Source organism: Ictalurus furcatus, chromosome 18 (genome assembly GCF_023375685.1).
Source record: "Ictalurus furcatus strain D&B chromosome 18, Billie_1.0, whole genome shotgun sequence".
NCBI classification, from domain to species: domain Eukaryota; kingdom Metazoa; phylum Chordata; class Actinopteri; order Siluriformes; family Ictaluridae; genus Ictalurus; species Ictalurus furcatus.
In genome coordinates, this window is record NC_071272.1 from 15,494,326 (window position 1) to 15,509,882 (window position 15,557).

The 15,557-nt window shown below is 35.7% G+C and overlaps 2 protein-coding genes across 4 annotated transcripts; one reads left to right on the forward strand and one right to left on the reverse strand.

The window, feature by feature from the left end:
• Positions 1-979: 979 nt before the first annotated feature.
• On the reverse strand, positions 980-5,910 carry sumf2 (sulfatase modifying factor 2). 2 transcript variants are annotated; one of them, XM_053648749.1, is made up of 9 exons: positions 5,415-5,682; positions 4,186-4,333; positions 3,529-3,643; positions 3,374-3,418; positions 3,101-3,251; positions 2,949-3,004; positions 2,035-2,119; positions 1,790-1,931; positions 980-1,644 (listed from the first exon to the last, which is right to left on the reverse strand). In XM_053648749.1, exons 1-9 carry the CDS (start codon positions 5,488-5,490, stop codon positions 1,539-1,541), a joined length of 924 nt encoding a protein of 307 aa, XP_053504724.1. In that variant the 5' UTR covers positions 5,491-5,682; the 3' UTR covers positions 980-1,538. The 2 variants fall into 2 exon arrangements, with proteins under 2 accessions (XP_053504724.1, XP_053504725.1); XM_053648750.1 differs by having other exon boundaries at positions 1,354-1,644; positions 5,679-5,910.
• A 147-nt stretch (positions 5,911-6,057) lies between these two features.
• Positions 6,058-12,446, forward strand: tmem179bb (transmembrane protein 179Bb). Of its 2 annotated transcripts, XM_053649199.1 has the most exons (7): positions 6,058-6,100; positions 6,251-6,379; positions 6,530-6,644; positions 7,599-7,795; positions 8,608-8,745; positions 9,551-9,629; positions 10,475-12,446. In XM_053649199.1, the coding sequence occupies exons 3-7, from the start codon at positions 6,546-6,548 to the stop codon at positions 10,616-10,618; spliced, it is 657 nt and encodes a 218-aa protein (XP_053505174.1). In that variant the 5' UTR covers positions 6,058-6,100; positions 6,251-6,379; positions 6,530-6,545; the 3' UTR covers positions 10,619-12,446. The 2 variants fall into 2 exon arrangements, with proteins under 2 accessions (XP_053505174.1, XP_053505173.1); XM_053649198.1 differs by having other exon boundaries at positions 6,095-6,379.
• Positions 12,447-15,557: the final 3,111 nt, after the last annotated feature.

The following is a 15,557-nucleotide window of genomic DNA, read 5'->3' on the forward strand; positions in this document are numbered from 1 at the left end:
TTGTGTGTGAAATCACCACTCACCATATTTGAAGTTATTACATTTATTATCGAGTTCTTATGGATATTAGCCCATTTGACTGGCATCTGAACTGGTGTGGATCCAAACCTCAATAACTCACAAACAAATAGTAAGTAAATACTGTTAACGTGAACCTAACATGTCCTGTCAGTGGAAAATTCAGGACTTGAAAGCTCTAGTAAATAAACTAGCTCTAATAAATGAACAAATATTATTGTACACACTTATATAATGTTCCTAAAATAAATATGTCCCTGGCCACAACCACTGCTCTAAAATGATTTCATACAAATGTCGCATTATTAAAGGTTCTGTAAATTCCAAGGCTAGGATCACGAGAGAACACATGTTGAAGTTTGCTTCTGAACCACTAGGGGGCACTGCCTCACAAATTACCTACAGTTCACTTGTTTAAAAAATAATCTATACAATAGGCCCAGATAATTTACTATATTTTAACCATTGTCATGCACATAATTTTTGAATTCCTCAGTTGGACTCATTGTGATTGCTATTGTTAAGCATGGAAAACATAAATAATTGCCTGAAATTGGGTTTAACATTGGGTTTCCTGTGTTCTTATTGGTTTGTTCTCTGCTTGTGTTTATTTTAGCATGTAAAAAGTATTTTGTTCAGTCTTACACATATGAACGAATGTACAGTGAAGGAAGGCTGTTGATTTATGGGTGATTCCACGATTGGGGTGCATCACTGATTTGATGTGTGGTTAGCATGTTCGCCTCACGCCTCCAGGGTCGGGGGATCGATTCCTGCCGTGGCCCTGTGTGTGTGGAGTTTGCATGTTCTCCCCGTGGGGGTTTCCTCCCCTAGTCCAAAGACATGCATGGTAGGCTGACTGGCATGTCCAAAGTGTCTGTAGTGTATGAATGGGTGTGTGAATGTGTATGTGATTGTATGTGATTTTTACATGTTTGGAAAATTCTCTCATTTTCTCCCCTTTATTTTCAACAATATGTACAATCCTGTTACCAAAACTTTAGATTGAAAGTAACTTATTAAAAAGTAAATTGTCTATTTGCTAATAAAAAATAAAAAATGATAGTAGCCTAAGATTTAACAATTTAATGGGTAAAATGCAGGTTGCCAGAGATTCAGTGTTGAAAGATTATTACCAATATTTTGGCGTCCCAATCATGGACTCATGCTCCTAAATTGTCTGAATAATTGTGATCAGGTACGGCAATTTCAATATAGAGCAAAAGAATTTTGAATAAAATAATCTTTGGTGCTGCTGAGCATTGAGCATATATGTAGAATCTACAGTTATTACATTTTAAAAACAGTTTTAAAAATATATAATAATAATAATAATAATAATAATAATAATAATAATAATAATAATAATGAACAAGGACGTTAAAAAATGCTGTTTTTATTTTCTCAGTGTTAAGTGGAATGATTTTCCATAATCAATGTCTGGTTCTGGTCTCCACAGGAGAGATGCATTAGTAAAGTGTCTGACTGTTTACATAATCACTGTTTTATCCATTAGGTCCTCACAACTCAGTTTTTCCTTTGCTCTTGCTCTGTTTTTTGCTCTTGATGTCCAAAGCACAGCGAAAGCCCAAGTTGTCTGATGCTGAATCTGGGGTGTTCCCCATTCTACAGATAAAGCCAAGGTAGAAGGAATAATTATTCCTCATAAAACATAATGATGAAGTGTGTCTATACAGGTACAGAGGAAGTAGATAAAATGTAATAAACAGTATGTTTGAAGTACAGTTAATAAGAGGAAGTTACTACTGACCGGGTGGTGACACGTGCCCTGTGATTGGCTGATCCATCAGCTGTGTCGATCCATGACGCACCGCGCAGTACATACATCATCTGAGGCGAAGTAAAACGTGTAGATGTCCACTCCCAAATATTACCCAACATATCATACAGTCCTGCGATAACACATCGTATCATGTCATGTCATGTCAAGCATATACATAAATCTCTCCTGGCAATAATTCTCTTTTTAATGTTTTGTGATGTATGCTTGTGTACCGTAATTATTTTGCGGAGGAAACGCAGTTACAGGAGCTACACCATGATAACCATCTTCAGCTGTGTCCCTTTCTGGGAAAGACCCCTATAATAAACACACTATTTGATACATCATGCTTTAACAAAATCTGCCTTTTCAAATAATAGAATTATAAGGCTGCACAGTAATGAATAAATTCTGATCACACACACACACACACACACACACACATATACGTGATATATATATATATATATATATATATATATAAATTATATATATTTGCAGTTTGTAGGTCATAAAAATTCTGCATTTGTATTATTAACTTCAAGAGAGAGATAAAGCGATAGATGAGGGAATGACTGTTTATAGCCACTATAACGTAAGTGATAATAAAAACTAACTTATTGTGTGGACATAAATGTAATTATAAACAAATAAAATGTAGGTGTCATTCTTTAATAAGTAAAGATTGTTTGAATTGGCAAATTACTGTAGGTATGTCGTCAGGAAATAATTTTGGTGTGGTAACAGTACAGTGACTCCTCTTCACGTCCACATCACACCACCTCATCGCCGATTAGTTTACTACAACAGCACGCCTGTCATGTCTTATCCCTTACTTATCATTCTGAATGTACATAACATGGGTATTTCCCACCTTATAAGACAATGTTCTTTCAAATGTATATATGTATTAAAAATATCAAAATAACAATATTTCTAGTTATGTTCATTGAGTGAATCCTCAAAATATATAGGCAGCCAAACAGCTTGTGATGTAGTGCACCAGTCAATAAAAAAAATTGCTCACCAACGTCACAGTGTTGAATTACGTAAGGAAGACATAAACAATGATCAGAATTAAAATGTGATTAAATCTGCAGCCCTAATACAGGTTTTTCTTTTTACACAAAAATGTACCCACACTGACCTGCCACAAATTGGTGCGATTTTGGAGGAACTTGTTCCCCCATGGGTACATCCTTCCTGAAACACACGTTGGACGGATTGGAATCAATGTAAAACATTAAGCCCCCAAGATGAAGAGAACTCTTTGGCAATACTGAATGAAATGTGGTTTACCATCCAGCCCTCCACGTGCAGCTATTTCCCACTCCTCTTCACTGGGCAGCCTCTTCTTCTTCCACTTACAGTAAGCCTGAGCATCGTTCCAGCTCACCTGCACAACCGGAGAGTCTAGACGGTCTTTGATGGTAGAATTTGGTCCACTTGGCTACAATCGATAAAAAACAAAAAAGGTTGTGTCAGCAAACCTCAAATACTTAAAGGCTCAATATTGAAGTCCTTTAATTATGTTTTAAATATAATTAAGAGCATCTTCAATTAAGAAAGTACCTGTCTCCAAAATGCTTTCTCGACTGGCAACCACCAGGGTGCAGACTAAAAGAGGATGATAAATGAAAATGTAGATAAAATGCCATGAAACTGCAATACCTGCACTAAAACAATAACACAAAAATAAACACACAAGAGTCACTGTGTGCTCATACCTCAATTCTCTGAGTGATTTTGCTTTTCAGCTCCTCAGACACAAAATCCTGGAACACAAAACTCCATCCAAATGTTTGAGCCTCTGTTTTATATTTTTGCAATCTGACAAATTCCCTAGAGAAAAAAATAAATAAATGCTCATGATTGATAATTGTGCATGTTAAATGGTGTATGCTGTGATCATCCTCACCAATCTCTGACCAGTTTCTGTGTGTTTTAATGAATCATGGGATTCTCACAATCCAATGAAAGCAAATATGTCCATGTTTAACCATGAACATCAATCCATCCATCTATTTTCTGTATCGCTTGTCCTACAGGGTCACAGGGAACCTGGAGCATGGGGCACAAGGTACACCCTGGACAAGGAGCCAATCACATACACATTCACACACTATGAACACATGCCAATCAGCCTACCATGGTTTCCCTACTGGGAAACCGGAATACCTGGAGGAAACCCCTCGCAGCATGGAGAGAACATGCACACACAGGGCAGCGGCAGGAATTGAACCCCCAACCCTGGAGGTGTGAGGCGAACGTGCTAACCACTAAGCCACTGTGCACCCATGAACATCAATGTTACAGCAATATATTCAACAATTTCTTCAATTTATTCCTTACTGATTTATTCCTTACTGATTTTGGACAGTCACCTAAAATCGGAGTTAGTTACAGGATATTTGTCCATCTTAAACGTCTCGACTTTCACAGCTCTGGCAGGAGATTCGCCGTCTTGGCCATCAGCAGCATTTGTTCCTATTTTCATGTTCCCACCAGAGACCAACACCATACTCTCATCAGCTGGAACAAAACAGAAACAATATAAATAAGAAATATACTTGAGTCCAAATGTTTAGATGTACCATAAAAATTACTTCCAGGAGCTTAGAAATGAAATCAACTGCAATAGTTTGGGGGAAAAATTCAAGTTTTGCACATGACACACTCAGATGTGAGTTAAAGAACTGAATATTAAATAATAATATAATTATTTACAACATGAAAAGAATTGGCATGACTGCATCTCGGTCTAGAGGAGGCTGTCCACCAAAATTAGTGACTGGGTAAATATGGCATTAATCAGTGACGCAACCAAAAAGGGTCACACTCAACAATATGATGCTAACACCACCATGCTTCATTGTGAGGATGTTTTCTCAACACAATGCCACCACTACCATCCTTCACTGTGGGGATATTCTCAGGGTGATGACAGTTTTTGGTTTCTGTCAGGTTAAAGTTGAATATTACTGGCTATTTTGTGTAGATTTATGACATATCCTAATTAAGTCCACTTCAGTTCCAGGTTGTGCCTATCACATATTAAACATGCAGTGTAAAAATGTAAAAACTGTTAAATAAATAAATAAATAAATAAATAAATAAATAAATAGATAGATGAATAAATAAATAAATAAAGTTAGTTGCTTTAAGAGTAAGATACACATTAATCTTTGTGATTTTTTTAACCTAAAAACAATATGACAATAAATATAATAAACTAGAATAGAACAGAAAACTGTTCAGAGGATATAAATAATGTTAGAAGTAGTTATAAAAGCAAAGGATGGTCATACACATTATTAGAGAATATATACATAGTCAAAGAGGAAGATGAAAACTTTTGAACTGATACCAGTTTGGGGGTTTTCTCCATTCCTATCTCAACATCTGTACTGTTCCTTGTTATAATGAAGGCACATCTGTGAACAACACTAACTGTGTTGTTGCTTAAAATTCTTCATTTAATTTAGATTTGCAGCTATACAAAACACTAAACTGTACAAACCCAAGTGAAACACCATCCTGGTAAAACAGAAATATCATATTATGTTTTAATATAATTTAAATATCAAAGGTCTAGAATACTTTCATATCTTACCTGTTACACACAACATAATGTTACTCCATAAAAGTATGAATGTAAAGAACATGGTGTTCACAAATCTCATAGCCATTTGTGCACAGCTGTTTAAAGCTGCACAAAAAAAAATCTGAATAATGTCGTGAAAAATACTTCAGAAGAACTTAAAATAAACGAATTACAGGAATTTTTATTTTACATTAAACATTTCAAAAATACAATATAGTGTAATAATTCACTCAAATTTTACTGCCGGACCATCAGCAGACTCGATTCTCTTACTCGGTGCACAGTTCTTCCTGTTTATGGCTGAGGAATATCGCCCCCTGCTGGTCTGGAGAAAGGGCGACCTGATAGATAATCTCAGTTGTAACTAATTCCACCATACTGTGTAGCAGTACAAGCAATGACTGTATCGCTACGTCTCAATTCGCCTACTATACGTCCTAAATAGTATCCGAGATTAGTATTAGTCTGTCCCAAATCGTAGTATATTGAAATGAGTATCCCAAAGGTACCCGGATGGTCTACAATTTCCAGTAGATTTTCGAAGTGTGGATATTATGTGGACACTTTTTCAGCTAATATTGCCCACAACTCCTTGCAGGAGGGAGGAGGAGTTTTGTGACAGTTTGCTTCACCGCATTCAAGGACACATTTTAGGGAGGTGTAAATGAAATGTGGAAAAATAAATCAAGGGAATGGTAAATGAAACTATATAGTATAAATTATATAAGGAATAATGAATGAAGAAAAGCTGAAATGCAATGAGGAGTTTGTTTACGGTGCCAGTGTGCGTAACTAGTACATACTTGTCAGTCTTGCTACTGACTCATGATTTGGCTTCTTTCCAGGTGATGGTTCATGAGAGTGGTGAAATCTGGAAGATCACTGCCTGTTTGTTACCCGCATAGAAGGGATGTGTGCATTGAGCTGACTGTTTTCACCATACTCGGAACATTCTTTCTGTAATAAGTATGCAAGTGAGTATCACTAGCTATCAACAAATGGAAAAGAGAGTGACATTGTTGCAGGGGACAGGGCTGGCATTAAAGAGACGCGTGCTCCAAGTCACTGTATTCATTTCTTCCTGGAGGAATGTGTGCTTGGGCTCAGTGTGTTTCTATCTGAAGGACAGAGCATGTGGGGATGATGGGGCTGCCATGGTTGCTGGCGCTCGAACTTGTGCTGCATGCGGGATCGTTCATGTGTGGAGTGATAACAGCTGCCTCTGTCACCATCACACAGGTACAACACCCTTCATATACAAACTCACACCTGTCATAAGTACAACTGTCCTATTGGGAGAGAAAGTTTTACTGGGTTTAGTGCATGAACTATCATGCTATAGTGTTGTACTGTTTATAATATTGGTTTTATTTTGCTACTGTATCCAGTAGGAGTGGCAATACATTTGCATTTAGCCTATATTTAAAAAAATGTAAATGCACATTTAATGGCATATTTGTCGATATACAGTGAACATATGCCCAGTATTTGACATAATGTAGTATACATAGTAATATAAACACATACAATGATGCAAAGCCTAAACTTATGCATATATCTGTAACATGGAAAAGATTTGGGATTACATTTGAGGATTGCCACTTGAATGTTAATTTCATTATTTTGTCTATTTCTGTAGTCATCTAACTGAACTGAACTAATTTTGTTCTTAAACCTAATATTAATCTCAACTCTCAAAATTCCCTTTTAAATAATTCTACCCCTAGCATTTATTTGTTAATGACACTTTATATTCTGTGCTATGCCTTGCAGTACATGGAATCATTGACAGGGTCTTGGGTGTAATTCTTGACAAAATAATTAACAGATGGATCAGAATGCCATTATTGCTTCTCAGTTTAAATGGACCATTATTTGTGATTTAATGTGATCTTTGGTCATGTGACTAACAACCTACAGTTCCACATTAGGCTTTATGGAAGTCAGATGATGAACTCTCAATGGTGTGTGTGTGTGTGTGTGTGTGTGAGAGTGAGAGAGAGAGAGAGAGAGAGACAGAGAGAGAGAGAGCGAGAGCGAGCGAAAGCTCCCTTATAAGTATTTTTTTTTTTTAAATCTGATCATTTTTTAAAAAGATTCACTATGCACATTTCAAATATAGTTTAATTTACATGCATATAGGTTTTGCTCACTACAAGATACTTCAAGTTAACATCATATATTGTACTGCAGGGTCATTTTACAGGACAGTGCATCCTCTATGGCAGTATCTACTTCAACACATCTGACCAGTCCTTGACAATAGAAAGATCCAGTCCTCCCTCAGTCTGCTATTTTGTATCAGCCATCTCCGTGTGTGTGGCCATTTATTGCTTCGCCATCATTCTCTACTGGATCTATGCAAGCTGTGTGGATGATTACGTAAAAAGGTGAAGTCAGATCTAATGAGAAATTTTAATGGGAAAGTTTTTAATTTTCAATTGCTTGTATGACAGATTTGTTGGCCTTTTGCAGATCAGTAATACATTAAATCATCATATTTATTTGAGATTCCGGTGATAAACAACGAAGGAATAAAACACTATGGCTCATTCTGTTCTGGTAAAATAATCAACAATAAGGTCATGTGATGTGGCCTGACACATAGCTGAGGTTTCATTACCAGTCTGAAGTTCCTTATTTTCCAATAACAACACATCCTGTATTTGTATATCTCTTATACCAGCAGTTTGCCAGCATTTAGATTTTTTTGTATTAATTTAAGAATGACACATCATACATTTGATTTGTTTATAATTAATTTTATTGTTGCAGAACATCCATGAAACAAGTTAGTTTCTGTTATCACTTATGTTATGTTGTAAACGGTCATTCCCTCATTAGTGTCTCTTTTTCTTCTGTAACACAAACAAGAAAAACACAGCTTGTCATGTTACAGAGAAACTGCAATGCTGCAATACCCTCTGTCCTGCAGACTTTCCTGAGGCCGAAAACTTTGCTTTACTTATGAATATTACAAAGCGCTGACACTGGAGACTCCTTCCCCCCAAAAATCCTAAATAAACATCTCACAGACAACTTAAGCATATCAATGATTACACACATTGTTTTTTTATGTTTACCAGCCGCTGTTATAGAAAATTAATCAATACAATCTGACAGATCAGATTAGAGAAGTCAGCAGTGCTCTGTGGTGTAATAGAAAATAATTCCTGTTGTGTCCTGTGTTTGTGTCTGTTAGGAGAAGTGTGTGTCTGAATGTGTCCCTAGGGGTGTGTGTCCTCCTCCTGCTTTTTCACTTGGTGTCAGGGTGTATTTTAAGGGTTGGTAGAGATAGCCTGTGTCTCTCTGTCCTTCACAACAATTCCTCCATAAGCAGGTGAGTTCAACTAAGATGTTATTCTTGTTTTGAATAGAATTCACTGAATGAGTATTCTGTTGATTTATGGATCAGCGATAGTCTCCTCCCTAACAAGTCTGTCTAAAATTGACACTTGATGGTTAGAACATGCAATGGGGTAAATTGTTTCTGTTTCTGCCATGGCTGCACAAATAATCATATTTCATTAATGAAGGACCACCAATTTATTTATTTATTTATTTATTTATTTTTAAATAATTAAACCTCAACTGCCTAATGGTAGATATCTTTTGGTGAATTTGACTAATTAAATGATGAAATTGTCATCCATATAACTGTCCATTTCACTGGTTAGTGTAACAGTGTGTGTTTATTTTGAACACTTATATTAATATAGGTTTATACTTCACAATGAAATTTTTTCTGTTGGTTTAAAATGATGAAAGGCAATAAAATTAACACAATAAACAGCATGCAAATTTGTAACAATTAATTTGAGTCATCTAAAAGGTTAAGAAAGCTAACATGGCAGTGAAGCTAATGTTCTTACTCTTTCTTATGATGCCATTTGCATTATTTAACAATTAAACAAGCTCCATTCACATTGCCCTCATTTGTTTGGCATCATATGAATTCATCATTCATCATATCAACAGATTCAATACAGCTATTATGGCAGAATAATTTTGATAATACAATATTGCGCATCTCATGTATAGTTCCTATTAATGCTAATTTACTAATGAATGAGTATGAATTTATACACAGAATTAATCTACATACTGATAATGAAATTAAATTACATTTGATATTTTGCTTTCAGTTGTAAGGAAGCACAGAATATGACATGGTCAAGTCCCTACATAGGGAGCGAATTTTATACAGAACTGCACAGTGCTGAGGTATCACACACACACACACACACACACACACACACACACACACACAAAATGCTATATGGCTTGTAAAAGTGTAACAACATTATATTATTATATACAATATATACAATATATAATTAAAAGAAAGAAAAGTCTGACTTGAAAATTTGATGAGATGAGATTAGAAAACAAAATGCATTTATATTATGTTAAATTTCTCAGATTATTGTTTTTAAAAAAAAAACCATTTGAAAGCACCTAATCTAAATTGCTAGTTGCTAGCCACCAGGTTTAGCACTTAGGTGGCGCATATACAGTAAGCTAGCATTATTGGTTATCCAAGTAGACTCTTGATAGCAAGCATGACTAAACAGATTAGTAGACTGGCTAGTAAGTAAATTAGCTATCATTTTGAGATTTAAGTAGCAGTTTATAAATACTAGCTAGATACCTAACTAACAAACTGAATGCTATCCTAGTGGTTATATTTTCAAATCTTTTCTAATTTGAAGTAAAATTTGTACAACACAGTAGACTGAGGAGATGTGAAGTAAATGATGAAAAAGTGGTAGATGATCTATGTGCAGTATATGATTCAGATCCAAGCAGAATATTATATGGGGCACCAGGAAAACTAGGACAAACATTGCATAGACAGCAAAAGCCAGACACCTCATGCTTGTATGTATGTCAGATATGAAAAACTGTGAAGATTCATTTTCCTCTTAATGATATTTTGTAAGAAATTCAGGGCTGATTTATAAAAGAGCCTTATCAGGACATTCAAAAGTTGTAGTTCTCAATTGTTTATCATGATACACTCTTACTGTGACTATTAACCTGATGGCTTATCATCTTTTTTTCCTCAGAAGTCAGTGTGGGTGAGTTTCTTCTTCTGGCTGTTAGTTGTGGCAGTTGTGGTGGTGCAGAGACGCCGGGCTCTTAGTGAGGAGGACCAATGGAGCTGTGATGAGACTGAGCCCTTCCTCCACCGCCCGGCTCGAGTCCTGTGAACCCCACCACAAACCCACACCTCAACATGTGGCGCACAGCATTAAGGACTGACTAGATGACATGTCCAGAAGAAATCTGGAGAATTGAGGTGGCTGAATCCACACTCTCACCCAAAACATAAGGAAAAGATTGTCTGAAAAGCTTGTTTGTATTTTTCCCCACAAGAAAGAATTTGTAATTTAAAACTATATTATGAATTTTTTATGAACATTTTGGTAAGCACAATATGTGATCAATATATTTCAGTCAACCGTAAATTGAGAAATATATATTTTATAGCCATTCCACAGTCAGACTTAAATGCATATTGAAGAAATGGACTTACTTCCTGCAAAAGACCGAATGACACTCCGCAGGGGGAAGTAAATATATATTTATTTATTAAAATGTAGTGCTAAAAGGGTTCTTTGTAATTAATAGAAGGAAATTTAAAAGTCTAACATTCCTACCAAGATGCATCTTATTTGATATTCAAACCTCTAAATAAGCAAATCCTACTTATAACTAGATAGATTACCATCTTCTTTTCATGCACAGGAAAGGACAATATTCTTGTCAGACATGTTTTTGTCCTCTAGGTGGTCCCGACTTTTTTTTATGTGTGTGTGTGTGTTGGGGTTAGGGTTAGATTTTACTGCAGCTTTTTTCAAAATTTTGCAATGCCAAGTTGTTGTTTTTTTTGTGGAAAACTACTTGAATTGGTGAAATTTGAATTTCACAGTGATGTTTGTTGGTAAACGAGACCTTTTAGTTGTACTCATGTTTGATGCACAGGAATCGAAGAGGGCTTTGGCTGAATGCGTGTTGTGATGACATCAAAAGACACATCTTGGCCCAAATGTGCAGAAAATCGGTAATTTAGAAAAATTTGCAAGCTCCCTGGAATACTGCGGAGTTTACTTGATCTTGCATTAATTTCTGTGATCGCAAAATCCTGGAGGGTCTGAAAAATGTGAACCGAAGTCTGAAATTGTGGGCCAAGTGAGCCAATTTTGCTGATTTTTCAAAGGTATCAAATTACAAGTATAGAAAATCACAAGTCACACCTTTAATCTTTTACTACTATTATGCATACATTAACCACCCAATACCTGTTTGACCACTTATGCTAATACAGTATAACAGAATCCTAGAAAAGTTCACGTTTGAAAATAAACTTCTTAAATAGGACAATGTTCCTGTCTTATTGTGTCATTTCAGTCTTGATCATGGCTTCCCCTGAAAGAGGTCAAGTTCTGCCACTTGCAGCTGCTTACTGAGCTTGTGTGTGTGTCTCTCCTTGGCTGTAAAGGCTACATTAGTGTCCATCAGCACCCCCAGGGTTTTGTTTATTTCGGTCATATCCTGCTTGGTGAGGGAGCTGTGCTGGTGTAGGCTCTGACTCTCCTCCCTAAGCTGAGTAGCCTCAGCAACCAGAGCAGCTATTTGCATTCGACATTTGATACTGCTCTTGTAGCTGTGCAGCCAACATTAGCAGACTCTCCATTCACTGCCCAGCTTCATTAGAGCCACAGGGGCAAGAGAAATATATGCTAGGTGTTTCACAAACAAGCCTTCATTCCTGTTACTAGGAAAACAAGCTTGGTATTCCCAGAGATACTGTGACCTAAATCTCTAATGGCATAAATCAGTGAAAACAACAGCTTACTGAGAAGCTTAAATCATGTGCATCCTAAACAACTCCTCACACACTAAAACTAAGCCTTTATACACTTCAAACAAAAAAAGAGTTTATTTCTATTATGAAACTCACATTATGTCCACGTTATTTAACTTTAGAACACAAGCCTGACTAAGCATATTATCACTTCTCTTGATTTAGTTCTGAACAACACCTTCATATGAATATAATAAAGTTGTTTCATTGATTGTATTCCTGTACAAAACCCACCCAGTTTATCAGTTTCCCATTCCAAGTAAGCAAACTCCACTTACCAGAGAAGCAGACTTGATGTACTGTTATTTTATTACTGCAGTCTCTGGTCCTTGTCTGTCCTCCATACATCCAAAAGTAATTTCCAGTGCAACTGAGCCGCTATTTCTCCCAGGTGTGCAAGCATTTTTTTTTTCTTATCTTTCCTTTCTCTCCCTCATTTGTCATATCTCATTGTCATTAGTGGAGTGACTACAACAGCATTGCCCTTCATGCACAGATTAGAAGAGACTGAGACAAGAAGGTGGGAAGGGAAAGCCCTACATTATACAGTAGAATTTTTTTTCTGTCTATACATGCATGTTAATACAAATAAACAAGAATCTTTCAGTAAAAATCAATTCATCCATAATATATCACTTCTATTAATTCTCAAAACCATCACAATACAGCTACTGTGTCTTTTCCAGGTAAATAAAGAAGTTGAAACTAATCTGTTTAAAATAAATTACCGCATATAAACAGAATGACATAAAAAAAACAATACTTAAACAGATCAAGATTTTTAAAAAAATAATAAATAAAAAACTCAGCAGGATGTCCTCCATAAGTTTTGATCCTAACCTAAAAAACAGCTTGATCACCGACTAAACTAATCACTCAGAAACACTCCAGTAGTAAAATGCAATGAAATAAGTAAGGAGCTTAACAAAAAGTATAAAGTGACTGTTCACATTTTTTGGGTGAACAGGCCTGGTTGTCAGGTACAGATTTACATTTCTCAGATTCTCAACTGCATAACTTTCCTATTAGTTTAACTTTGATTACTGAACAATTGCTGAATACATGCTGAATAATATGTTTAATATGAATATTATGCTTTAGAATAAATAACTCAGTGGGACTTTACAGGGTTATCTGACATTATTTATCATATTACAATTATCAATTAACAATTCATGAACGTCCTTATTAATGCATAGTAATGTTAATCATTAACACCAGTATTGATCAATATTTGTTTAGCTGTTAAATAAAAATAAACACCCCCTTTAACTAGGGATGCACCGAATGTTCGGCAACCAAAATTATTCGGCCGAAAATAGCAAAAAAAAAGCATTTTTGGTGTTTGGGCGAATAAGTGAAAAATCCGAAAAAATTTGACCGAACAATGACGTGTTTGATGACACAACAAAATAGCCTAGCAACCAGAGTGAGACGCACAAAAGTCACGGCCTTGATAAGGGGGCGCACGCATGCACGAGCTACATGCACGAGCTACGTGCTCTTCGGACCGTGGACGTGCGTTTGTTTTGTTTCTGTTCCGGAGTATTCTGTCACGTCGCGAGACGTAAGGGAGTAGAGTACGAAAGCAGGTAAAGACATATTTATTTAAGGGCAGGCAGACAAATCCAAATCGTAATCCAAAAAATGTAGTCAAGACAGGCATAAATGGAGGAAAACCAGGAATCAAAGTCGCGGTCACAGAAAACAGGGTCAAAACACAAAACAAGAAACATGAACTAGTACTATGGACTGGGAGCGGAAAAACCAGCGGGGACTAAATGAACTAATCTATAGTTTAAACTAACTAAATCTATCACGGTACATAACATTAACAACGTATCTAACTATACTATATCTACTATAATACTCTGCGAGGTGTACAGAGACGCGAGCGGTATATATCCCGAATATAATCAGCCGTATATAACCGATTATTACCATTTTTTGCACTCGATGCACCTTTTAATGCACGTTTTTGTTGTAGGCTACAGAGTGTTACATTCTTTCAGCAGTCAGTTATAGGCCTAACATCGGCTATTCAAGGGGGGCTCAAAGATGACCACATAAAAATATTTTTATTTTACTAATTTATCTATTTAAAGTTATATTGTGCCTTGTTGGTAGCCTATGCCTGCTGGAATGAAAAAAAAATGTTCAGTGTTAAATAAATATTTTGAAATTGTAGTTTTTGTAATTGATTTTTTTCTTTGAAAAGCTAGACAAAATAGTAAAAAGCACATTTTGACTATTTCATTTATGCAATGGTGAAAAATATGGCAAAATAAATTGAAAAAACGCGAAAAAACGTGTTCAGTATTCGGCCTTCGGCTTTCGGCCAAGTTTTTCATTATATTCGGTTTCGGCTTCGGCCAAGAATTTTCATTTCGGTGCATCCCTACCTTTAACTAATGTAATTCCATTCTTACCTAAAAAGCAATCCACATAAATTAGCATCAGTTAAATTAAATTCATCTTCATAAACATTTTTTCCTCAATCATCTTTGAGTAATTCATTTGACTAGTTAAAATATTAATTTCAAGAATTTCCAAATGTTTTTTTTTATTATAAAAATCGGAGCTGAACATATGAAAATATGAGCTATTGTTGAACATGTGACAGGAAAGCGTTATTGCATCATAAAATATGACAGCCTGTCAAGTTTCAGTATGCAAACACCAGGGGAAATTATTGGTGCATTTAGGGTTGGGAGAGTTTCCAATTTGCAGATTCATAGAAACTAGGTTTCTTCACAACAATGTAAAGTCAGCATAAAGCCGTTTTTTAGGTTTTTTTTTAGTTTATCTTTACGCCTTTTTGCTTTCTAATTAAAAACATGCTGTAACAAGTGTTGATAATCAAATAATCTCCAATCATTGGGTGTAAATGTTGGGTCTCCATAAGGCTCACCTATGAATTCTGTGCATTTACCATAAAGAACATAAATTATGAGACCAAATGATGATTTTCACATGAAAATATGACATTACTTAATTTGATCAGTTTACTTTTTCTTTTTTTTTTTATACTTGAGTACATTTAAAAGTATCAACCTTTTGACTTTCACGTAAGTAAATTTTTGGCTGGACACTGTTTCAAGTAAGATTTTGACACACTATTTTTACTTTCACTAAAGTATAATTTCTCTGTACTTTTTCCACCCCCTAGCAAACAGCATAATAACAACAACCGTAACTCATAGTGTTGCACTGGTTAACAAAATAACTACTCATTAAACACATTTCTATGTGTTTGGCTTTATTTATATGACCCCCAGAAT

Coding starts and splice junctions, on each gene's coding strand:
- tmem179bb (XM_053649199.1), top strand. CDS start 6,546: ATGATGGGGCTGCCATGGTTGCTGGCGCTCGAACTTGTGCTGCATGCG. Junction 7,796..8,607: donor GTGGATGATTACGTAAAAAG/GTGAAGTCAGAT, acceptor TGTGTCTGTTAG/GAGAAGTGTGTGTCTGAATG. Junction 8,746..9,550: donor AACAATTCCTCCATAAGCAG/GTGAGTTCAACT, acceptor TTTTGCTTTCAG/TTGTAAGGAAGCACAGAATA.
- sumf2 (XM_053648749.1), bottom strand. CDS start 5,490: ATGGCTATGAGATTTGTGAACACCATGTTCTTTACATTCATACTTTTA. Junction 3,419..3,528: donor AAATCACTCAGAGAATTGAG/GTATGAGCACAC, acceptor ATCCTCTTTTAG/TCTGCACCCTGGTGGTTGCC. Junction 3,005..3,100: donor TGCACGTGGAGGGCTGGATG/GTAAACCACATT, acceptor CGTGTGTTTCAG/GAAGGATGTACCCATGGGGG.